Source organism: Zingiber officinale, chromosome 3B (assembly GCF_018446385.1).
Source record: "Zingiber officinale cultivar Zhangliang chromosome 3B, Zo_v1.1, whole genome shotgun sequence".
In the NCBI taxonomy this organism is placed as follows: domain Eukaryota; kingdom Viridiplantae; phylum Streptophyta; class Magnoliopsida; order Zingiberales; family Zingiberaceae; genus Zingiber; species Zingiber officinale.
Genome location: NC_055991.1, coordinates 1,795,991 through 1,820,275, shown reverse-complemented (window position 1 = coordinate 1,820,275; position 24,285 = coordinate 1,795,991). Strand labels below are relative to the sequence as shown.

At 42.3% G+C, this 24,285-nt stretch overlaps 4 protein-coding genes across 6 annotated transcripts; 2 read left to right on the top strand and 2 right to left on the bottom strand.

Annotated features, from left to right (window-relative positions):
• The first annotated feature begins 7,136 nt into the window (after window positions 1–7,136).
• On the top strand, window positions 7,137–10,825 carry LOC122055470 (KIN14B-interacting protein At4g14310-like). Its single transcript, XM_042616924.1, has 3 exons — window positions 7,137–8,969; window positions 9,146–9,771; window positions 10,045–10,825. Exons 1-3 carry the CDS (start codon window positions 7,209–7,211, stop codon window positions 10,577–10,579), a joined length of 2,922 nt encoding a protein of 973 aa, XP_042472858.1. The 5' UTR covers window positions 7,137–7,208; the 3' UTR covers window positions 10,580–10,825.
• Window positions 10,826–11,569: 744 nt separating this feature from the next.
• On the bottom strand, window positions 11,570–12,748 carry LOC122055469 (basic blue protein-like). The gene is made up of 2 exons (XM_042616923.1): window positions 12,468–12,748; window positions 11,570–11,939 (listed from the first exon to the last, which is right to left on the bottom strand). The coding sequence occupies exons 1-2, from the start codon at window positions 12,736–12,738 to the stop codon at window positions 11,746–11,748; spliced, it is 465 nt and encodes a 154-aa protein (XP_042472857.1). The 5' UTR covers window positions 12,739–12,748; the 3' UTR covers window positions 11,570–11,745.
• A 1,108-nt stretch (window positions 12,749–13,856) lies between these two features.
• On the bottom strand, window positions 13,857–15,383 carry LOC122055468 (putative lysozyme-like protein). The gene is made up of 2 exons (XM_042616922.1): window positions 14,593–15,383; window positions 13,857–14,523 (listed from the first exon to the last, which is right to left on the bottom strand). The coding sequence occupies exons 1-2, from the start codon at window positions 14,657–14,659 to the stop codon at window positions 14,132–14,134; spliced, it is 459 nt and encodes a 152-aa protein (XP_042472856.1). The 5' UTR covers window positions 14,660–15,383; the 3' UTR covers window positions 13,857–14,131.
• Window positions 15,384–15,610: 227 nt separating this feature from the next.
• On the top strand, window positions 15,611–24,275 carry LOC122055463 (putative lysine-specific demethylase JMJ16). 3 transcript variants are annotated; one of them, XM_042616917.1, is made up of 12 exons: window positions 15,611–16,235; window positions 17,368–17,718; window positions 17,887–17,958; window positions 18,048–18,125; window positions 18,221–18,709; window positions 18,939–19,166; window positions 19,351–19,512; window positions 19,690–20,058; window positions 20,132–21,656; window positions 22,568–22,671; window positions 23,023–23,220; window positions 23,738–24,275. In XM_042616917.1, exons 2-12 carry the CDS (start codon window positions 17,371–17,373, stop codon window positions 24,098–24,100), a joined length of 3,936 nt encoding a protein of 1,311 aa, XP_042472851.1. In that variant the 5' UTR covers window positions 15,611–16,235; window positions 17,368–17,370; the 3' UTR covers window positions 24,101–24,275. The 3 variants fall into 3 exon arrangements, with proteins under 3 accessions (XP_042472851.1, XP_042472850.1, XP_042472852.1); XM_042616916.1 differs by having other exon boundaries at window positions 15,612–16,258; XM_042616918.1 differs by having other exon boundaries at window positions 15,617–16,258; window positions 23,786–24,275.
• Window positions 24,276–24,285: the final 10 nt, after the last annotated feature.

Sequence of the window (24,285 nt, the reverse complement as noted above, 5' to 3'; positions counted from 1 at the left end):
AGAGACGAGCCGGCGTCTATAAACGTCCGAGCGGAAGATCGACGAGCCCCGTCGTTAAAGATCGAGAGCCGCGCCGATCGGCTATAAATATCCGCGCCGTCGAGCTCCGACGTTAAAGATCGAGAGACGAGCCGGCGTCTATAAACGTCCGAGCGGAAGATCGACGAGCCCCGTCGTTAAAGATCGAGAGCCGCGCCGATCGGCTATAAATATCCGCGCCGTCGAGCTCCGACGTTAAAGATCGAGAGATGAGCCGGCGTCTATAAACGTCCGAGCGGAAGATCGACGAGCCCCGTCGTTAAAGATCGAGAGCCGCGCCGATCGGCTATAAATATCCGCGCCGTCGAGCTCCGACGTTAAAGATCGAGAGACGAGCCGGCGTCTATAAACGTCCGAGCGGAAGATCGACGAACCCGTCGTTAAGATCGAGAGCCTCGCCGATCGGCTATAAATATCCGCGCTCGAGCTCCGGCGTTAAAGATCGAGAGGAGCCGGCTTATAAACGTCCGAGCGGAAGATCGACGAGCCCGTCGTTAAAGATCGAGAGTCGCGCCGATCGGCTATAAATATCCGCGTCGAGCTCCGGCGTTAAAGATCGAGAGCCGCGCGTCTATAAACGTCCGAGCGGAAGATCGACGAGCCCGTCGTTAAAGATCGAAAGCCGCGCCGATCGGCTATAAATATCCGCGCTGGGAGCTAAGATTAAAAGACGAGCCGGCGTCTATAAACGTCCGAGCGGAAGGTCGACGAGCCCCGTCGTTAAAGATCGAGAGCCGCACCGATCGGCTATAAATATCCGCGCCGTCGAGCTCCGACGTTAAAGATCGAGAGACGAGCCGACGTCTATAAATGTCCGAGCGGAAGGCCGACGAGCCCCGTCGTTAAAGATCGGGAGCCGCGCCGATCGGCTATAAATACCCGCGCCGACGAGCTCCGTCGTTAAAGATCGAGTGCCGAACCCGCGACTGTGAACTTCTTGGACGGAACTAAGGACGCCAAATAACGAGCGTTCGCAAGTACTAAATTGATTGAGGCCGATCGGCCGTCAGTTTGTCAATACTTCGCATTCGTTGAACGCAAACAGTATAGCCAAGCGCTAAACGATTTTGAGGAAAACGAGCCAATCGATTAACCTGATCGGTCGTCTAGTGAGAAACACGTGGAGCCTAATTGATTCTACGAATGAGCATCAAACGGAATAAAAAGGGGCAATGAAGGGCAAACAAAAATACAAGTAAAGGAACACAATTATGCCGAACGGCACGTACAAAAGTCCTACATTCGCAAAGCAGATGAAATACAGAAAGTACTTAGAAGAGCTCGCCTCACTCCGGGTCCTCAAAATTAAAAAAGGCGTCCGGGATATCATCTATCATGGCCGCCAGGTCGGAGGCGGGAATATGCATTCCCGCAGGTAGGTGGCCACCCTTCTTCAAGTACGCCATGGTGACCTTGACCGCCTCGGCGAAGGTTGAGGAGATGTTGCCGCCGAATTTTGCGCTGAACCGTTCCGAGCGGAGGTATTCTTGGCGCGCTGCTGCTAGACGACTCGACTCTCCCTCCTTATATTGTCTGAGCGCCGCCCGGGAGGCAATCAGTGAATCTTGAAGAACTTTCTGGTCCACCTCCGCTTTGGTGCGTTTAGCAGAGCGTCCATCCCGTTCGGCAGCCAGTTGGGCCTCTAGCTTTTTAAATTGCTGATCTAGGGCTCGGACTTCAACTTTCATCTTATCCAGATCAGCAATCGCCCGCCTCTTCCGGCTACTGGCACGCTTCACGTCCCCGTCGCGCTTCTTCACCAAGTCTTCGAGTCGAGCCACCTCTGTAGCCAGGTCGGCGGCCTTCTTCTGTTCGGCCTTGAGGGCTTGTTTCTCCCGCTCGGCCGATGGACCTCCCGACACCTGGAGTTTTTCCAGGAGATCCTCCAGTTCGGCTAGCCGATGGCTAGTGGCGATTTGCTCAGCCCAACGCTATAAGGGAAATAATAAAATCAGGAGCCAAACGGTAGCATGTCACAGGAAGAAAAATTAACGTACCTGAGTGGCCTGCTGCATGTTGTTATCGCTGAGCTGCTTGGGCGTCATGAGGGCCACCTGAATCTGGGCGTCCTCGAAGAGCTTGGCAAGCGGACCCGTCAGGGTTATTTCGTGAACGGGGCTCGATGGCCGATCGACAGATAATAAATATTCCTCCGAAGGAAATCGGAGGGTCGTCTTGATGGTCGGGTGGCCGGCCGGCCCTGTCTCGGCCGCAGTCGCCTGGCCCGAGGACTCCCCTATGGTTGAAGTCTTGCCCAACCGTCGTAAGCGACGGCGAGTCCGCGGAGGAGAGCCAGAATGCTGTGCGATAGGCGAGGCCACGGGGGTCCCGATCTGCGACTCCGTGCGATCGGGCGAGGCAATCTCGATCGGCGCCCGTGGTTCGCCCTCTTTGGTCGGCGGAAGGCTGGAGTCTCTTTGACGTTTCCGCCGAACTCCCGGTGGTGAATCCCCGGTCTGGGGGATTCCCAGCTCGGCTGGAGCAGAAGAAACAGGATCCGCCTCGACCTCCGTTGAAGCGGCTTGGGCAACTTCTGTTTCAGGGGCAGACTGCGCCCCCCCTCTCCTGCATCTGCCGGGCGGCTGGGGATGAGACCCCGCTCGGCGAGCTCTTTTTTGGTGGCCGCCTCAATTTCCACGGCCTTCAATTTCAGATGGTCGGTAGCCTTGGAGCGCCACATGACTTCAGCTGCAGCAGAAGAAATTAAAATCAGTTAGACAAAAAAGGTGAAAGAAGTAAAGAGTCCTTACCCATGCGGTGGGGGAGGTTGGCCCGAATGGGAGATAATCCAAAAATGTACAACACCCCCTTGAGAAGCAACTGGTCGATTTTGTACCGTTGACCGGACAACCAGTTTGCCGCATGAAGGTAGGCTGGACTGCTTCTGAATTTGCCGAGATCTGGCTGGGTCGGCACAGCGGTCTGCCATTTGGTTCTAAATGCTGGCCGCTCGGGAAGTCGTATGTAGAAGAAGAACTCCTTCCAGTGCTTGTTGGAGGTCGGCATATTATCAAAAAATTTGAAGCCTATTCTACTTTGGAAAATAAAAGTGCCCAACTCGGATTGTTTGGGGTAGAAGAAATAGTGGAATATCTTGGGGTCGAGTGGGATACTGTGCAGCTTAAAGAGGACGACCACCCCGCTCAGCAGCCTAAAGGAATTCGGCACAAGTTGGCCGAGCGGGATGCAGAAATAATTACAAACCTCTAAAATAAAGGGATGGGTAGGAAATCTAAGGCCACCCTGGAATTGGTCTAGAAAAAAACAAACGGTGCCGATCGGAGGGTCATGGGGCCGGTCGGTCGGGTCGTCTATAACTATTTCATGGTCATCAGGAATCTCGTACGTCCGAACAAGGCGCCGAGCGCCCTCTTCATCAAATCGACTCTCCATGGTCAGATACCAAGGGCCATGAACAGCAACAGCGGGTTCGGAGGAGCTTGCCATCTCGGAGAAGCAAAAAGATAGCAAGAAACCGAAGGAACGGGAACGAAAGAGGCAAAACGAGTTGGGAAGACCTTGTAAACGAAAGGAGGAGACTCACTGAGAAGGAAACAGGCGGAAAGGATCACCGGTGGGATGGTAGCCGCCGAAAAACAGGAACTGGATCGTCGGAGGCCACAGCAGAAGAAGAGGCAGAAGGACAACGCGCAAGCAAGCATGCGGCGAAGGAAGGAGACGGAGGCTTTATACGGCCGAGGCCGGTCGGCCTCCGCCGTCGGATGCAGGTCACGAGAGACGAGGTCATCATCTAACCGTCCATTTCAAAGTAATCGGCGTCCCATCGTACGGATCATCACCGCCACGCAAGAAGAGCCACGTGGCGCTCTGTCACCAGGCGCAATTAATGCCCCCATACCGCGCATGCTTCGGCTTAATGAAGAGGATTTGCGTGATTTTCGAGAAGATTTAGACAAGCAAACATCCACGTTAAGCGATAAGGCAACCAAAACGAAGAGCCGAGCGGCTGAATTTGGCATAAGGGTCGAACGGCTCAAGGGATATTATAAGCGATGGTAAGGCGACGACCGCCCGCTCGGACACATAGTCCAGTCAGTCGGACTCACTGCCTCCTTCGACTAGACTTGAAGGGAAGGCAAGTGATCCGGCGGTAAGAATGGGGGATCCACTTCCTGAGGGGTCTCAGCTTGAGGACAGATGTAGGGCTGACTAAGCGGTTAATGGCCGCGCCGAGCAGCTGAGTAGGTCCGAGCTGAACCAAAGATAACCCAGCCATGGGCTTGGGTTTCCGACGCCAAGGCGGGAAGACTGAATGGCCGAGCGGGTGTCCGCCCGGCTGGGACCGAGGGCCGAGCGGGCGGTCCGCTCGTCCAGGATAAGAGCGAGGATGCAAAGATTAGCCGAGCGGCCTATTCGTTCAGCTCAGGATATGGGATGTCAGCAAAGGCATGTCTGATGATTACGCCGTACACCAGAGTGCACGATGGAGGATCTCGCCGTCACATCATGGAGAGGTTGGTACAGTAGCGGTATAGCCTTATGGACGTCTTTCTGACAGACCCATACCTGGGCATGGTCTTTCTGACAGACCCATACCTGGGCATGGTCGAAAGCAGGTGATTGCTTTGATTGGCGCGCCCAGGCTCCTTCGAGAGGTCTATATAAGGTCTCCTTTTCTTCACCGGAGGTACGCGAGTCTTGATCCTGAGGCCACCTTTTTGTTATCCCTCGCCTGACTCGAGCGTCGGAGGGCCGTCGCCGGGACACCCCTCCCGGCTCGGTTTTGCTGCAGGTTCGCCGGAGCACTCGAGGATCCAACAAGAAGCGCCACACCCCCAGCTTCCGTTGACTCCTGGTTCGGATAGGATCAGTCATAATCTAAATTAGACTCATTGAATACATGAATCCACTTGAGTCCAACTCAAGTTAGCCCAATTAGGATTACTCTTAATCCAATTTGATTCATCAAATGAATCTAATCCTCTTAGTTCATCATATGAACCTAATCTCCATCTAATTGTCCTAAGTGTGTGACCCTATAGGTTCTTGTAACGTTGGCAATGCCCGAAACTCATTTAGGAGCATAAGTAATGAGCGGTATCTAGCAACACATCATTACTACCCAAGTTACAAGAATGTTGAGATCCAACATCACCTTGTGACTACTAATTGTGACTCCTCACAATATATGACAAGTGTCCTTCTATCCTAGACATCTAGATTGGTCAATGTGAGGCATAGACCGTGTCATCCTCTGACCAATCTAAATCTTGAACTCCAAGTAGACTCACTAAATCAAATGAGCTCAATATCCTATATTGACTCATTTGGGCATGGCCATGCACTTCGTGGTCTCACTCTATCAAGAATACCGATGTCTCTCCCGTCATATAGGAGGGATAGATCCCATCTACATCACTCACATCCCTCTGCATAATTCGTTACATACCCAGTAATCGCCTTTATAGTCCACCCAGTTACGGGTGACGTTTGACGAAACCAAAGTACATAACTCCTTATGTAGGGATCTATGGTGACTTCAGGTCTAAGGACTAGTAGTCATACTAATAGCCACATGAGAAAGTATATGACACTCATATAACGATCCATGATACTTTCTCATGGCGGGTCATTCAGTATACATTCTCTAATGTATACTCATGTGTCAACTTGATATCTCTATATCCATGACTTGTGAGATCAAGTCATCGAGTTGACCTACATGCTAGTCTTATTGCATTAACATTGTCCCTGAATGTTAATACTCGACTAGGAATGATTAAGAGTAGTGTTCCCTATATCATCTCACTATCGATTCAACTAACTGATTGATATAGGTGAGAACCGTCTACTCAAGGACATTATTATACTTAATTTATTTGGCACTAATACAAGTAAGTATAATAACCAAAATCCAAATGCCTTTATTTATATAGAATATGATACAATAAGTCCAAAATACAATCATCAAATGATTGACTCTAGGGCTCTAGCTAACACTAGCCATTAGTGCAAGTGGCCATGGCATGGGAAATGACATGCTCGGACACGCTGAGTTTCGACCTTAAGACCTTATGTGACAACACTCTATGCCTCAACATCGTACCGTCCCAAGAGGACGTGATGAGATAGAAACATGGTGGCAAAAGGCGAATACGCTCGCCCCCAGCGCCCCAACATGGTGGTGAAACATGATGGGAGAGAAATATTGTGGCAAAAGGTGAATTCGCTCGCCCCCGACGCCCCCGCCAACCCATCCCAAAGCCAACACAGAAGAGGTAAAACACGGACGACTACTAGCCTTTGAATAGTGACTAGCACATAAGGAAAGTATTTACCTCGACTTTGTCGAGATTCGAACCCCAGACCTCATTGTGGCAACACCTCATGCGCTAGCCACTAGACCTATCAAAGGGGACAACATGATGGGAGAGAAATATGATAAGAGAAGATAAGGAGAGAGAAAGTGATGAAATAGAAAGTATGATGAGAGAGAATAAAAAAGAGAGAAAGTGTGATTAGAGAGAAATAAGGAGTGAGAGTATATTGTGGTAAAAAAAAAAGACGAATACGCTCGCCCCCAGTGCCCCTGCTAACCCGTCCCAGGGCCAATATGGAGGAGATAAATCATGGGTGACTACCAGCCTTTGGAATAGTGACTAGCACATAAGGGAGGTATTTACCTCGACTTTGTCGACATTTGAACCCTAGATCTCATTGTGGCAACACCTTATGCGCTAGCCACTAGACCCATCCGAGAGTATATGATCGTAGAAATTGAGGAGAAAGAAAGTATAATGAAAAAGAGAATGTGATGATACAATGAGGAGCGAGAGAAAGTATGATAATAAAGAATAATGAATGAGAAAATGAGATGAAAGAAAAAATTAAATAAATATATTAAACATAATTTTACCCAAAACTCAAAGAAAGAAAAGAGAGAGATGAGTTTATCTATAACTAAACGTCACCATAAATCAAGTATCGTTATGAATATAAAATAAAGGAAAAGTTTAATTTTTAAATATAAAAAAATAAAGAAAATGGGCAAAGGAAAGGAACGAAGCGATTTGGGCCGGAGCTCAATCCGTTTCATAAATGGGCTTAAGACCATCACATTCTGCCCGTTTAGTTCAAATCGCAGTCTCCGCTCGAGAAAAGAGCGAGCGGCCGACTCCCGAATCCGCATCGCGGTCGCCGGAATCCAGATGTCGACGCGGCTCAAGGAGAGAGGAGGTGGAGACGGGACGAAGATCACGGCGCCGGAGCCCCGCGGAGAGGTCGCCGTCTGGTTCCCCGTCGCCGCCGTCAAGAACTCTTCTATTCCGGACTCCTTCGCTGGGGCGCGCTGCTCCACCTCGTATTTGGCTAGCGGTAAGGCCTCCGATCTGGTTTCTGACCTCTGCAGAGGCCGACTGCTCTATAGGGTTTCCACGTCCAAGCAACTAGAAAGAGTGCTGGGGAGGGATCTGGAAGAAGAGGCCGAAGGTTGTAGTAGTGTTGGCGGGATTCGGGTTTCCGACAGGTTTCTGCTAGGGAAGGGGCTTTATGATCAGGGTTTTAAGAATAGGATTAGCGTCTCGCGGCTTCAGAACCGTAAACATAAATGGGTCGTAGGCTTGCAGGAGGTGAACAAAGATATCAGTTCTTTGGGTTTGATCACAGAGATTCTAAGTCGCAGGATTGGGCGCAGTGAAGAATCAGAGGTACGCTCGGGCAAAGAAATGGTTGCATTGGATCCCATGGCAGTAATTGATGGTGGCCCTAATGCAAAGAGATTTTCTAACTCCGAAAAACAGAAGAATGGAGCTCTATTGCCGTCAAAGAAACCAAGAAGTTTGAACGAAAGTCTGCCACCAGAAACTAGTATAAATAAAGTCTTTATGGCCTCAAGTTTAAAATCTACTGGTAGAGAAGCGTCAAAGGGTCATCCCGATCAAAATGGATTGATGGATGCATGGTATGGAGCATCTAATCCAAAACCTTCGAACCAAATTGATGAATTCGTCACACATGTTCCATCGAATGACATAAAGAAAGATTGTTTAATTTTGCAATTGGAGACTTCAAAAGAGGATGGACTTGACGTTAATATTAAGGGCATTCCTGAGAAGGCATGTGTTGATTCAGTCACAAAATTTGAGGCTGATATTGGTGTTTTTAAGAAGGCAAATGATGGTGTTAAAGGTGTTCATGTTGTTTCTAAGTACCCCAGTAAGCTGCATGAGAAGCTGTCAGTGTTGGAAGAGAGAGTTCAAAATATAACATCTGAAATCTTGTGGTCTAAGGAAATCTTGGATAGCAACAAACCAAATGATGTGAAGCTGATTCTGTCAGACATCCAGAGCCAAATATGCGGAATTGAGAAAGTCGTTGCTAATGTATATGGTGATACCACAACTCAATTGAGTTTCACTGAGGTTGTCCAAGCTAATGGCCTGCGAATAAATGACGAGATATCAGGTGACACTGAACAAACAAATGGACCAATTTATTCTGTTAAAGAATTGAATTATGATTTGGTAGAAGCAAAAAATTTGCCTCATTATAAGTTACTACGAAACAGGAAAGCATCTGGCATTTTGGGAGGTCATAGCTCAGGTCATAATGATTTAGAGCAAGATGAGCCTCGTCAGCGCACAGTGAATTTAGCAACTAAGGATGTGTCATTACAAGCATCTGGGTCTGACAAAAACTCATCATCAGCTGAACATGTTTCAAAGAAGATGGTTAGTGAACTTTCCAAGGGGGAAATTGAACTCACATCAGATGAAATACTGGAGGAATTTGATAGCACAGAGAAAAAACCTTCAGCTATGTTGCATGAACAAACTGAGGAACGTCAAAAAGAACTGTTATGTGAGATAGGACAAAAACCCTCGACTTGTGGATGGTTTGTTTCTGAAGGAGGTGTTCTTCTTGCTCACCATGATGGATCCTGTTCGTACTATGACATAGTCAACTACGAGGTAAAAGGTTGAACTTTTAATGCCTATAGATCTTCTTAATGCTTAAATTGATCTATTCTGTGTGCCTCTTTGTTCCTGAATGCAGTTGGTGGAGCACTGGGTGAACCACCTGCTTGCTTCTGAGATGCCCCTTAGTATATGTATCCACTAATTTACTTGTCCTTTCCATGTCTCAGTTCAAGGCTGAATACAAACCACCATCACGAGTGTCAGATAATTTGTGGGGCGATTGTTGGTTAATCCTCGCACCAGGTGTAGACGGATTGCCAGGAAAATATGTGGTCGCAGCATCAGCTGGGAATGCTGCAGAATCTGGATTTTGTTCATGGGATTATTACACACGAGATGTTAAAGCATTTTGTATTGGAGAACTGACAGACAATTATCCATCACAAATCTCATCTAGGATTACTCCTGGTTCAACAAGTAATATGGGTTTAAGGCAGAGTAATTCATGTGGGATGATTGTTGGACCACAACAGTGGTGGTGCAAGCCTTCTGGCCCACTCTTAATCTCCGCTGCTAGTGGGCAAAAAATTGCCAGTGCCTATGATATTCGTGATGGGGACTTAGTAATGAAGTGGGAGACTAGTAGTCCTGTGATTGGGATGGACTACTCAAGCCCTCTACAATGGCGAAGTAAAGGAAAGGTTATCATAGCAGGAACTGAAGCCATTAGTCTTTGGGATGTTAATGCTGTTAACCCACAGCCTTTATTGTCTATTTCTTGTGCTGGGAAACAGATATACTCCCTTCATGTAAACAACACTGATTCTGAGATCAGTGTTGGTGTTCGGCGAAGGTAATTTTCTATTCTTTTAAACATTCATTTGAAATGGAAAACATATTTTATCACATGGTCTTGTGTAAGTGTTTTGTAAGCCTGAGATAGATGCATAAGCTAAAAGAGATCTGGAACTCTCATAACTTTATTTTTGTTATTTGTTATTTGTATCTTTTGTAAAAGATCCTGCTAAGTTCTTTCCTTTTCAGAATTAATGATTGATTTTTTATTGTCTCTGTTTATTTCCATTGACGGCTCATTGTTGTTGTGATAATTTTTGAATAACTGCAGAGTGAGTTATTCTGAGGTGGAGGGTAATGATGGTGTCTTCTGCTGTCAAGAGAGTATTAACGTGCTTGATTTTCGCATTCCATTTGGTATTGGTATGAAAGTATCTAACCATGGAGGCATAGGATATTCAGTCTTTTCTCGTGGGGACTCCATATATGTTGGAAGCACTGGACAAAGATTGTGCAATAAAGGTTGTCCACAATCACTAGTGCAACATTACTCTTTGCGCAAAGGAAAGCTTATTACATCATATCAACTACCAGAATTCAATTCTAAGTTTCTCCATTCCTCATTAACTCAAACATGGGGAAATGCCAACAATGTGATGGGCATCGGTGAGATGGGACTTTTCGTCTTTGATTCTTTGCAGGATGAAAAATCTCAAGCCTTTTGCTCTGATCATGGGAATATAGTTTATGCGAAGGAAACAATCTGCCCTGCCGATTTGTACTTTCGCCCTACTTTTGATTATTCTGGATCAAGAATTCTTGTCATATCAAGAGACCGTCCTGCTTCTTGGAGGTATTTATTGTGATTAGATATGTATGCACCATAATTACTCTATGATTGTCCTGTAGAAATGTCGTCTAACAGTTGTATTTAGAATTGTATACCTAGTTTGTTATAGTCTTGTACTCTTCTACAGTCTCAACATCTTTTTCTTTGATCTAAGTATCTCTTGAAAGTCCAAAAGATACAAGCTGACACTTCGTTGGATTTGTTTAATTTGGAATATCAACTTCATAAGGAGGATATCCTGTCAAAGTTAATTTATCTCCTGCAGAAATTTCCACCATCCAAATCTTTATGGAATTTCTCTGCCAATTTAAGTATCAAAATGGTAATTACTGTTTTTTGCAATACAAATCAATGTCTTCAGGTTTTCTTTTTGCTGTTTTTTTTCATGGCTGCCCTTATTGGTTTCCTACTGGTTCTAGCTTAAGTCATCCAAGTTTTCACCAGTTTCAGTTTTGCCTCTTAAACTAGGATTGATGGATGCTAATCACTCCATTAGTAGTTGATGACTTAATGGGGAATTAACTCGGAAAGTTAACCTTGTTAATACAACATGCTTGTTAAAAGTCTCTTGAGTGTAGCATCTGTAGATGGTAATATAGTTTGATGAAATTCTTTTATCTCAATTGGGGAAATTAACAATCACAATATAGTAGGCTCCATCCTAACTTATTATCATTATGCTCTCTGATTTATACCTTGAAAGTAGGCATGAGGATCAACCCCACACGTGAGTTGCCCATTCCTCTTAGGCCAATGCTATGACACACTTCTCCCATCATTCTATTTGTCTGCAATATATTTTTATATTAAAAATTGTTAATGAAGGTTATTTGTTGCTGTTGTGCAATTTGTTAAATAAACCAACTGTAAACTTTGATGACAGTTATTAAATCATTTGTTATTCAATTCTGTCATTTTTAGATGCGTGCTAATTTTAAGCAAAAAGCTTATTAGCAATTCTATTTCTTGGTTATTTTAGGATCACCTAAAAATTATAAGACAATCATTTAGATATTGAAGCTTTCATTTGAGGAATAATTAGAAGCATGACATTTGGAGGAGCTGCAGTCATTATTTAAGCTAGCAAACAGAGTGACTGTTTCTCTGAGCAACCGTTGGCCATTGCTAGTTGTTACTATATGTAGTTGAGTCATCGTTGACGATAGACATAGGATTTGGCATTTAGTTGGCAACCACTTGGAGTTTCATGCCTGCTTCACAGTGACCTGGGAGGCTGCAGATGAAATAGTTATACCCTTTCTTGAGAGAGAACTTGTCATTGCCCGTGGCAGCTGCCTTTCCTGATGCCTTGCAGCTCCTGTAATCTGCCACACTCACTGGCACCACATTATGCTGACCAGCTTGGTACTTGAAAACTGCCAGTTTGGAAAATTCCATCATTAGCATTCAAACCTAAAGAGCCTTCTCCGAACTTTGTAGGCTTAGGCTCCAAGCAATGAGTTCTTGAACAATAACATACTAGGAACATTTACCAAATTCTAGATGTTGTAGGAAATTTTTAATATATATGTGCATAGAAGTCAATATATAATGAAAGTGAGAGAGGGATATACCTTGCTGGCTTAGTGATGAACTCTCGAACACTAATATATAAGGAACGTTTGCAATCTTTAGACAATTAGATGTGTTAGGAACACTTTTATATAGACATGTGCATAGTATTTATATATAACAAAGGAGAGAGGGATGACTTCGCTGGCTTAATGATAAATTCTTTTCACACATAGTATTTATGTGTGCATGGACACTTTATTTATACCTTATGCAGGCTTAGTGAAGAATTCTCAAACAATAACATACTAGTAACACTACCGATCTCTTGGATGTTTTAGGGACACTTGGCCCGATCAGTATAGTGAAAAAGAGAGAGAGAGAGAAGATACCAAGAGTATCTCCAGCGGCAAAGCTCTTGCTCCTCGCCCAATTATCATAGGACAATGAGAAACCCCAGCCCTGTGATTCTCCAACATCATGAGTGGCAGCAAAAGAGTGCCTGGGTGAACATAAAAGTAACAGTAAGGATAGTAGCAGGGCTGCATAGCAACTGCCTCTTCCCATGGCCATATTCTCTGAGACAGCTACTTGGTGTGTACCTGACTTAGCTGATACACTCACTGCCTTCAGGCTTATGCATTTATAGAAGAGTGAAACCATAAAGTGGCACTGGCAAGTTTCAAGGCCACTTCTACGTGGATATAAAAAATTCTCCAGAAGACTGGAAAGCACGGTTTGAGCGTGCAAATAAAAATGATGGTAGTGTGGGAGGATCAATGATGGCTATTTGACAATTGTTTAGTACTACAGGAAAAGACTTGAACTTTTGCTGAGAAAAGATGTTTGGTTCATTGTCAAATGAGTTCGGGAAAATAAGTTAGAAGCTATAGAGAGACAATCTCTTAGCTTATTATTCCTTGTAGGAAAAATTTTAATGTTCTAAACCTGAATGTTTATAATATATAAAAAAGTATTTAAATTAGAAATTTGTTAGCTAACACTTAGCGGGCAGAGTACCTTCAAATTAATTAATTGCTCCTTTCTTTTTCTCTTTTATTATTATTATTATTATTATTATTATTTTATTGTATTAGATAAGGGAAATGATTGCTTTTCCTCCCCGTCCCTCCACTGGACAATACATTGTCTGATAGGACGGTGGTGGAGCACAATGAATGACAATCTTATCGTTATTTTTTGCTCATTTTTTACATGTTGTCCATTTTCATCATTTGGTAGTTTGCTTTGCAATATTCTTGGTTTATGGCAATGTTGGTGCAGATCCACAGGGAGAGCATCGTGCAAATTGGCCAATAGTAAAACTCAATTGGTCTTTTAAAACCATAGCTTAAGTAGCTTTATGGTAGTTAATTAGCAATTATGCTAGTGCTGCCTCTAGTCATAGTTCCTTTCTTTTGTTTCTTTTTAAGCCCACTAAACCCTGACATGCTTGAAGACGAACCATTCTGTCAAAGATAATCTTTCTTTCTTGATTGATAAGATCCTAATCATTCGATATCTCTTGCTTTTGATATTAATGATCTCTCAATGAATGCTAATTGTAACACCCACAGCTTAACTCCACGTGATTAATTGTACGATGAATTCTGAGCTAATAAAAATTAAGTTAATGAACTAGTTCTTGATATTGACTTAATTCAGGATTTCGTCTTCTGTTATGAGCATTCCTTTGTGTGGCTGTTATACAACTTTAGAGCATCATGCCTTCATTTCTCAATTGAGGTTTTTGTTGAACTATAATTAAGGCGGTAAACAAATCAGATAAACCACATGTAATCTTCCATATATATCTCATAATCCATCAAACAATTTGCTATCTCCATAGTTTTCTAGTTTAGTCGATTACATGATTATATATACGTATATATCCTTCAAATTTGCATTTTTCGCATCTAATTCCGACAAATGGATCTTCCATAATCTTACAATTATGTCTTTAAGTTTTCTGCAAAGTTTATCTCTTCAGATTTCAATCACTTGCTTCTCTTCTTATTCTGTGCCTACCATCAGCCCGTAGCTGCGATCGCATCCTTCATTTCGGTTCACCGTCCTCTGCCACGGGCTTCGAGGAGTCGGATACCTGCTCTTCAAATCCGGATACGTTCGATCCCACCGCTGCCTTCGACCTCGGGGAGGAGGAGGAGGCGGCCGAGGATGAGGAGGTGGCCTTGGGCTTGCGGCGGTGCGGCTTCTTGGTAACGGCCGGGAGATGCTCCTCGCCCGCGGCGGCGCCTCCGCGGTGCTTCCGCGCCCCCTTTCTGGTCCCATCCGACGGCTCCCTCGACGGGCTGTCGTTGCCGCCGGACGACTGGTGGCCTCGCGTTCCCCGGACGGAGCCTTCGCGGCTGGGGCTTTCCACGTGCCGCGAGGACCGGGGAGGCGCCGCCTCGTCGCGGGTGTTGGATCCGCTGCCAGGGTGGGGGTCTGCGGCCGAAAAGCGAGGTCAGGGTCGGTCGAGGCGTCGATCGCGTCAAAAATGGTGAAGTGACGAACCTGAAGCGGCGTCGGCGGAAGCGGTATCCGCGTCGGATGTGGGCGGGCGCGATCGGAACTCGCTCATCTGACCGAGGCAATCAGAGACGTCCGTCAGATCAAGATCGGAAGACGCATGATAAACGAAACGTGATAAAACTTTCTCAACAAAAGTTTAAAAAAAAACCCTTATAAAACATTAAAAAAAACAATATTAAGATCAAAATAAAATTTAAACGCACCCAACTAGGAGAATTATTAATCGATTGAGTGTCGCAGCCGATGTGTGCGACGTGTTTAACGTCGGTGGGGTTGCCGATTTGCATCTCTTCTTCTTCCTCCTCCTCTATCCCTGCATTATGAGTTCGACAAACTCGTCTCAGACTCGTCGAAACAAGATAACCTAATCATCAAGGTCACCGAAACCCACCAAGGAATTGAGATATGTAATGGAGACCCCGGAAGAGGTTCTTAAACTTCACGCCGGTGACCATGTTGGCTGATGCAGTCAACGCAGCTGCCAACCGGGTATCAAAAAGATCGACGACTCGATTTCTCGAAATTAACTCGACGGATTCTCGTTTGTTTTTACCCCCAACCTCTTAAATTCATTCGTCTTCTTTTTTATGGCTATTTTGGTTCCAGGAAAAGGCAGTTGGCGGTTGGTGTCGTGGCGCGAATAGCGGGAGGGAGAGCGGTTGAGAAATTCCGTCGAGTCAACGATGACACGCCATCACTTGGTGAGTCAAATTATTTTTGTTACAAAACCACTAATTAAAATTTTCAAAATATAAGATTCAAATATTCTACTTGATTATTCAAAATATAAATAATGTTAATACATAAAATTAGTAAATTTATAATCTATTGCATTTGTCGGAATATAAAATATAAAAAGTTGGAAAAAGGGCAAAAACAAAAAAAATATTATTTAGATGGACGGCGATAATGTCGCAAATACTCGGCCCCGAACTCCTCGGATGGACGGCTTAGATTAAACCAACCTTTTTCCAGGCACGCTATTAATTATTTTAATAGCTACGATAATATTTTTGCAATTATTTATTGTGCCCAACCAATCTACCTTTATCGTCACCTGTTCAAGATCAAACAAGCAAAGTAGATGATGATCATGTAGTTGTTGTTGTTGATGATGATCCCTTGCCAAGTTCTACCGCATTGGTCATCCTTCCTTTCTCGAATCGTCTTGTAATCGCATCATTAATACTCAAGAACAAAATGAAAAAAATCTCTGATTTAGGGATTTCCTCCCCACCCCCCTAATTTGGGGATCTCACAAATTGCCTAATTTTTCACCTGTCGGCCTTCGCTTGATTCCTGTAGTTTGGCCCCCCCAATCTTCTTGATTTCGTCCCTCCGATGTCGATCTGTTCGGATTCAACTTGCAAAACCCCCAATCCTTTGAGTTCTTGATTTTTTTTTTTTCTTGTTCTTTTTGATCGAGCAGCAGGAGGGATATGGATCTTTTGGGAAAGGGTTTGTCTCCTGGTGGTGGTTAGGGTTAGGGTTATCCATCACCAAGATCCAGCTTTGCTAGGGTTCTTGGGGTCCTCACCTTTTTGCCTTCTTGTGCTCCTGCAAGGTAACTTGGAATTCAACAGCTGACCTCCAGTAGAAGATCGAGGCTGTTTACTCGAGGATTTGTGAGTTGATCTACCTGTAAATGGTCAGTCCATGTAGTTTCTGTTGGCATTTTTCTTGAATAATGTTGTTATTTGTCAATGTATGCGTGCTGATTTCTGTTTTTGGTAGGTTCTTGTTGTGTTGTCTTAATGAATGCTTTTTATTTTGAGATAAGAGTCTGGGGTTAGTTATTCTGGAAGATTGTAAGCTTGAATTTTGATGAACTTTCATCAATTCTAGCTCAAAAAATATTGTGGTTTTTTAACACAAGTAATTGGCTATTTCATCATTCAGCAATCAGCAGTTGAAATGTTGAATTTTAGATGCGAGCTTAGAAATATTAACCTAAGATTCACTAGTCCCTTGTAGGAGGCCTCTGATGACCTGCCAAAGTCTAGATGCAGTTTGGCTTTTGCCTAGAGGTCCATGGCATTTCATTTTTGATGCTTCGTTGTTTGACAAGGTTTTCGGTGAGACACATCTAGAAGTGATATTCATGATTCTTTGCAAATCACTTGTGACTATCTAAATTCTGGCATATATTAGATAGAGAGTGAGGCTTGTTTCTTTTGAAATAATTGCAGTCTTGATCTTACGTTTGTGACGTTGAGTACATATATCTAGTAGTAAATTGTTAGAAATTACACCATAAGCAAATTCATGAATGCTGATATCTATCTTGTTTGGAATTTGATGACTTACATCGCAAGTAGATTTAGTAATCCAATATGAGCTAACTATATGATTAAATTTTCAGGCTGTATATTAATTAAGCTCTGGTATTCATTGAAATACATGTGTTATTTCTTTATGATGTTTGTGCCTTTTAAATATTTATTACATCAAATCATGGATAGATTATAATGTTTGCATGCATAGTCACTCCTTTGGTCATCAGAGTTCGGAAGTCATTATCTTAATGGGTAGGTTTATTAGTGAAGTGTAATTGTGTATGAAGTGATTTGACGCAATCTCATTACAACGAATCATGGATGAATTATAGTGTTTACTTGCATAGTCATTCCATTGATCATCAGACTCTAGAAATTACCTGCCGAATGGTTAAGTTTTATTAGTTAAGTACATATGAAGTGATCTGAAACATTCTATATGGTGATATCATGAGTACATTGTGCTGTCTTTCTGTAACAGAGTATGGGAGCAGACTGCATTGGGACCCTTGTTAAAGACGACCTGGATGGAATGTCACAATTTCCACCAGGTTTTGCACCAATCGCATTATTGAACATGCATAATGCCCAGGATCTTAAGGCTCCAGCAAATGCATCGGAAGCGTTGCAATATATCATGAGAGATGACAAATCAAGTGTCACCTTGCAGATCTCCCAAGACCTTAAAAATTCTAGAAATGCTCCTGAATTTGTACAATGCACCACAAAAGAAGAGAAATCAAGGAAGTCTCTTCGAGAAAGACCATCTATAAATTATCGCCAGTTTGATACTAGTTCAGATGAAGAGTCTGACTATGAACCTTTTGAAGAGGTTAGTAGATGTAGATGATGACCTTCACAGAAGTCTTGGAAATGATGAGCTTTTAGTTAGAATCTCTTGTTGAGCATCGTACTTTGTTCTAAGAAATTAATTTTGTTGGAGCCTTGCTAATATGATGCATGTGGCCATTCTTAATAACCTACTTTGTTTCTCATGTAGGCCATCTCTTCAACTCGCCGTCTACCTAAAGGTGTTTTTCGAGGATGTGCCAAATGTGAAAATTGTCAGAAGGTAGTGAAATTCCATCAATAACTTTGCAGACATTACTTACACAGTTTTTGTTTCTAGTTTACAAAATGACTGTTAGAGTGCTGTAATAGGTTACTGCAAGATGGAAGCCACAAGATGCTCGCAAGCCTGTTCTTGACAATGCGCCTGTATTTTATCCTACTGAAGAGGTTATTTTAATTTATAGTGCTATCTGAAAAGACTGCTCTAGATTTGAACTTGTACATTCTTTTGGTGCTAATGAATAATTTTGGTTTTTGAATAGGAGTTTAAAGATACTATCAAATATATTGCAACTATACGCCAAAGTGCAGAGCAGTATGGAATATGCCGAATAGTTCCACCCTCATCTTGGAATCCCACGTGCCTTCTCAAGCAGAAGCAAATATGGGGAAATTCAAAATTTGCTACCCGAATCCAACAGGTAGATAAGCTTCAAAACCGCCTTACATCAAAGAAGATGGGCAGAAGTCATATCTTTATGAGGGGAAGAAGAAAGGCCCTGAAAACAGAGAATACCAATGAAGAAGATAAGGCAGAATCTAATTGCTGTAACAATGTTGAGAGGTTTGGATTTGTACCTGGTCCAGATTTCACTCTGGAATCTTTTGAGACATATGCAGATGAGTTCAAGAGACAATATTTTAGCAGAAGTGCAGAATTTGTTTTAGGGTCCTGCCAGCAGGAACCTTCCGTTGATGATATTGAAGGTGAATATTGGCGGATAGTGGAAAGACCAACAGAAGAGATTGAGGTGCCACCACTTTCATATGCAGACATACATAATCATTATGCGTTTTCATCTGTTGATTTATTTCACAATTTGGCTTCACAACTTTGATGTGCTGTATCCACTTTCTTCTTTCCTTAAACCCTTTGTTGTTTCCATACCTTAATATTAGAAACTTTATTCATATATTGATTTTGACCAGAACCTGCAGCCAGGTAGAACTCTAACTCATATGCTAATTTTGACTGTTTAGGTTCTTTATGGTGCTGATGTTGACACTGGAGTTTTCAGTAGTGGCTTTCCCAAAGAGTTATCCTCTGCGAAGGTACCAACACTAGAGGATCAGTATATGAGTTCGGGATGGAATTTAAATAACTTCCCTCGGCTTCCGGGCTCTGTTTTATCGTTTGAAAGTGGAGACATTTCTGGTGTTCTAGTGCCATGGTTGTATGTTGGAATGTGCTTTTCCTCCTTTTGTTGGGTAAGATGGTATTTCTCACATCACACACTCAGCAAATCCATAGCTTACATGTGGCATGAGGCTGCCTTAGAATTGGCATCTAATAAACTTGCCGTAGAATTGGCATCTAATAAACTTGCACATTGCAAGTGCATAGTTCTTTACTTTGAACTTGTAGGCTAATTGATGTTTCTTTTGTTAACAGCATGTGGAAGATCATCATCTATACTCATTAAACTATATGCATTGGGGTGCACCAAAAATATGGTATGGAGTTGCAGGGAAAGATGCCTTAAAATTAGAGGAAGCTATGAAAAAAAATCTGCCAGATTTGTTTGAAGAACAACCGGACTTGCTGCACAATCTTGTATGTATATGTTTGGTTTTTGTAATCCTATTACAATAATATTCATTCCTTTTTTATGCACTGTTATAATCGTGTTTTATTTTAAATGTATCTGTTAATGAAATTAAAACTTGAAAATCTTTTTAAACATCTAGTTTATGTGCTAGAATCTCTTTTTACTAATCCTTCTTTTATCAGGTGACACAATTTTCACCTTCTCTTTTACGGTTGGAAGGTGTACCTGTATATCGTTGTGTTCAAAATGAAGGAGAATTTGTTCTCACGTTCCCACGAGCATATCATTCTGGTTTCAATTCTGGATTCAACTGTGCGGAGGCTGTAAATGTAGCTCCTGTTGATTGGCTGCTCCATGGGCAGCATGCCGTGGAGCTTTACCGCGAACAGGGACGCAGGATATCCATATCGCATGACAAATTGTTGCTGGGAGCTGCAAGAGAAGCCATTAGAGCACAGTGGAATATTCTATTCCTGAGGAAAAACACTCCAGATAATTTAAGATGGAAAAATCTCTGTGGACCTGGAAGCACACTGGTGAAGGCACTCAAGGTGATTTATTTCTCCCTAATTTCCCATGTAGTTTTGCATAAAACATTTAGAAACTGACATCTTTCTTGTTTAGGAACGAATTGATATGGAGCGAGCTAGAAGAGAGAATCTTTGTTCTTCCCAGTCAGCAAAAATGGACTCTAACTTTGATACTGACTGTGAAAGGGAATGTTTCATTTGCCACTATGACTTATACATCTCAGCTACCAAATGTGAATGTTCACCAGACAAATATGCGTGTCTTGTTCACGCAAAACAGCTTTGCTCATGTGCTTTGACAATGAGGTCATTTTTGTTCCGCTATGAGATCAGCGAGTTGAATGTCTTACTAGATGCTTTAGCAGGGAAGTTGAGTGCAATTCATAGATGGGGCCTTATTGATCTTGGATTAAGTTTAAGCTCTCATGTTACTAAAGAGAAAGCACAAGAGTGCAAACAAGTTCTTCCGGCTTGTAAAGAAGGAACAACGCACAAGGATAACACAATGGCTAATCAAAAAAGGACCGTCAATGCAAGATGCAGTTCATATAAAGACTATGATGCATCAAAGCTGCAACATTTTGAAGGAATAGAAGAGAGAAAAAGAAAAACTCATGACATGGATAAGTCAACTGGTGAACATGCTGATGATGCTTCAAAATATCTGTCAGTTGTAACAGATCAAAACAGCATTTTGAGTGGTCTAAATCCTAGAGCAAATGGATGTTCACATGCCCCTTCGGTGGTCTCTTCAGAGTCTCAACATTCTTCCAATAGCACTTTAAACCATGTTATTTTGCAAACCAATTCTAGTGAAATAACAGAGATAAAAAGTACAAGCGTCTCAGTACTTGGCAACACCGAACCAAAAACCTGTTATTTATCTGGTGGAGGGGGCATTGCACCAGTAGCCAATGAAGTTAAAGATGCAAAGAAATCGTTAACAAATAAAATTGAGGAAGCATCATTTGTTTGCTCTGAATCATTGTCTAGGTTGTTGAATTCTGAAGATAAGGTGACATCCTGCAGTTCTCACAAGGATCAAGATCTTATCACCCCTCAGACAAATGCATCACTACTGAGTGAAAAAGAGATCCACATGCTACCTGTAATGGCAACATCAAGCAGTAAGAATTTAAGCTCTATAGAGCCTGATGTCAAGATGCAACAAAAGGTAACTTTCACTAAGTATTCATCCAATATACTGGATCAACAATTGTTGACGGTGCCTTTTGGCAAAGCGTCTGAATGCCCTAAATCTGCCAACGACATCATCACAAGCCCATTGACAGATCCTTCTTATTTAAAAGAAACAAATGGAGGTGATTCTTCAAAATTTCTCCAAAATCATCAATTTTCTGGAGGTGATGTGCAAATATATGAAAGTAAAGGGAAAATTGAATCAAGTCCAGAGAATAATGGGGTAGACAGAAGAAATCCAATTGCAACAAGCTCAGCTTCTTATCCACAAAATAATATTGATAAATACTATCTGCAACAAAAGGGCCCTCGCATAGCCAAGGTGGTGCGGCGTGTTAATTGCAATGTTCAGGTGTTGGAATATGGTGTCATGCTTTCCGGAAAATTATGGTCCACTAGTCAGGCCATATTCCCAAAAGGTATAATTGCTTATAGTCGAAGTATCCCAGGAATTTACCCCATTTGGAATATTTTTTACTTTCTTTCCTTTTCATATTATGATTTCATATTTTTATCTGTATTTGAAATTGATTTACATATTTTTGTTGCTCCATGTCTTTTCTTTGTGTTTTATTATTTCTGCTAAACTCACCAATTGCAGATTTTCCCCTCTAACATTTCAGATTTGTTACAGCACACGTGTTAACCTATTACCTAGATATTTGTCACTATGGTTCCTATCTTTTCAATAGATTATTCTTTTGACATTTGTTAAATAGTTCAAAACCTTAGAAGATTATGCCTTCTTGTTTCAAGAGGATAAGATTGAATGAAAGAGAATCGTGCCAGAGCCTTAATGACATAGTTGGTTGACTGTAATGCCACATCTACTACTGAGTAGATCTACTGCAAGTTAGTATGCCAAGAAGTTGAATAATTGATCCATATGGAAGGGTATCTAAGTTAAGCCAAAAAGTTGCCTGAACAATCTCTAGAAATTCCCTTTTTGCTCTGTTATCAAAGGCATGATGAGACACACGGCTTATCAAGCCCTAATCTTTACCATTTTCATAACTGTGGTTTGATGACTTTAAAGTGGTGGATTCAAAGTGTGAGCACTATGTTCCTTATTAGAATGCTATTTTCAGTTCTATCGTCGTTTCATTAGCTTTATGTTTGTAAATGTACAATTAGTTATTCTATCATAGGTTGGTTGACTTTACGATTTTATAAACGCATCTACTATTGGAAATAGAGATATTATCATATGTTAGCTTGCTTTTGTATTTTGTAAGTATATTCAATTACTCCTACCACTTCTGTGTCCTACACTCATTCACTCATTATTTTCTCCCTTCAACAGTTGCTTATGATTCCATTTTCATTACAGGATACAGAAGTCGGGTCAGGTACTTCAGTGTTCTAGATCCAACACAGATGTGCTGCTACATATCTGAGATTCTGGATGCTGGATTGCTTGGGCCCCTATTTATGGTGAGTAAGCCTTTTAATTCTTCTTCATGCATCAAGTTATCTTATTGAACATCAAAGAAGTGTGCTTGGGTCTTTAGTTAAAGTGCTGTTGATGCATTTTCTTGTTTACTTTAGACTTGTTATCTTCTCAATTAAAAAAAAATTGATGCATTTACAGATAAAAGCAGGATTGTTTGCAATGTACTGTTCTTCCATAATTGCTACAACTAAAATGAATAAACACTCGCATGCTCTCTGGTCTTGAGTTGGGTGGCATTATGCTTGTGTTATTCCCCTCATGATTATAAGAGAAGTGTCATTTCATAATGTTGCAATTGCATATAATACTTTGTTTCTTCCTTTGATCTTCAGGTTGTAGTTGAACAATGTCCAAGTGAAGTATTCATCCATGTTTCTGCCACAAAATGCTGGGACATGGTGAGAGAAAAGGTGAATGATCAAATTAGGCAGCACCGTGGTACAGGAAGGCAAAACCTTCCTCCCTTGCAGCCTCCAGGATCTCTTGATGGCCTTGAAATGTTTGGTTTATCATCACCAAAAATCCTTCAGGTGAGGTTATTTTAATATCACTGCCAAATTTCTTTTCTTGCCGACATGCTCAATAATAAATTTCTAATGAATATCCTTCAAATAAGTTTAACCGATACCATCACTGTCGTTTGCATAGTCCTTCTTCCTTTTGTCAAGAGATGCTTTGTTATATCTGAGGACAATGTAATGATCCAACTTGGTAATACCTACTCTTTCGATTTGGGCCGGTCATTAGCTTGTCAACAAGTTTGTTTTCCTGTGAATTAGTTGGAAAATTAGAATCGTGCCCCATCATCATCATCATCAAATTTTGTTTTTCAAAATTATTTAAGACCAGCTACATGAATCTTACCCTGCAATTGAAAAATAGGATGAAAATTCATATTCATAGAGGTTTAGACAAGTTTAACGCTGATTCTAACACAACTCCCTACATTTTTCGTCTTAATTCAAGATCTCTTATATTACTGTGTTTCTCCATCAATTTCGAATGCTTATCTTGCAGCATATGTAATGATCTTTTCTTGCTCTATAGGTGACTCAAAATGATCCTCAAGCAGTATCATCAATTTCTTCATTGCAGGCAATTCAGGCGCTTGATCAGGACTTCGTCTGCACCGAGTACTGGAGATCTAGACCGAAGCCTCCAGCAGCAGATACTCAGGCAAACTCCACGAACTCTCAGGAACAGAGACCTACTAAAAGATGTCGAGGCATTGGAGAAGACCCATCGCAGACCGCTTCTTTTGTATCCATCAGAGGCCTCTTCAAGAAAGCTAACATGGACGAGCTGCACTCTCTACAGACAGTACTAGGCAATGATCCATCGAACAAATCCAACCAAGAACTGATGCATACGGTCAACGAAGAAATCAAGAGCCGTAACTTCCCTACATAAATCCGTATCCGCGGTCGCCTAACTAATTCGATACTCATTTTTCATTGTTTTCCTTTTTGTAATTTTCTACAGGCCATTTGGGAAATTAGCTGCACAATGGTAGAATACGTTGTAGATAACGTTGATAATTCTTTGAGCAATATGAAGCCATTGCCTTCTGTTCAAGGCTTGTGTAGTAGAAGACT

Coding starts and splice junctions, on each gene's coding strand:
- LOC122055470 (XM_042616924.1), top strand. CDS start 7,209: ATGTCGACGCGGCTCAAGGAGAGAGGAGGTGGAGACGGGACGAAGATC. Junction 8,970..9,145: donor ATGACATAGTCAACTACGAG/GTAAAAGGTTGA, acceptor TCCATGTCTCAG/TTCAAGGCTGAATACAAACC. Junction 9,772..10,044: donor AGTGTTGGTGTTCGGCGAAG/GTAATTTTCTAT, acceptor GAATAACTGCAG/AGTGAGTTATTCTGAGGTGG.
- LOC122055469 (XM_042616923.1), bottom strand. CDS start 12,738: ATGGTTTCACTCTTCTATAAATGCATAAGCCTGAAGGCAGTGAGTGTA. Junction 11,940..12,467: donor TGCCGCTGGAGATACTCTTG/GTATCTTCTCTC, acceptor CCAAACTGGCAG/TTTTCAAGTACCAAGCTGGT.
- LOC122055468 (XM_042616922.1), bottom strand. CDS start 14,659: ATGAGCGAGTTCCGATCGCGCCCGCCCACATCCGACGCGGATACCGCT. Junction 14,524..14,592: donor TTCCGCCGACGCCGCTTCAG/GTTCGTCACTTC, acceptor TTTCGGCCGCAG/ACCCCCACCCTGGCAGCGGA.
- LOC122055463 (XM_042616916.1), top strand. Junction 17,719..17,886: donor ACTATGAACCTTTTGAAGAG/GTTAGTAGATGT, acceptor TTTCTCATGTAG/GCCATCTCTTCAACTCGCCG. Junction 22,672..23,022: donor TGCTTGGGCCCCTATTTATG/GTGAGTAAGCCT, acceptor TTTGATCTTCAG/GTTGTAGTTGAACAATGTCC.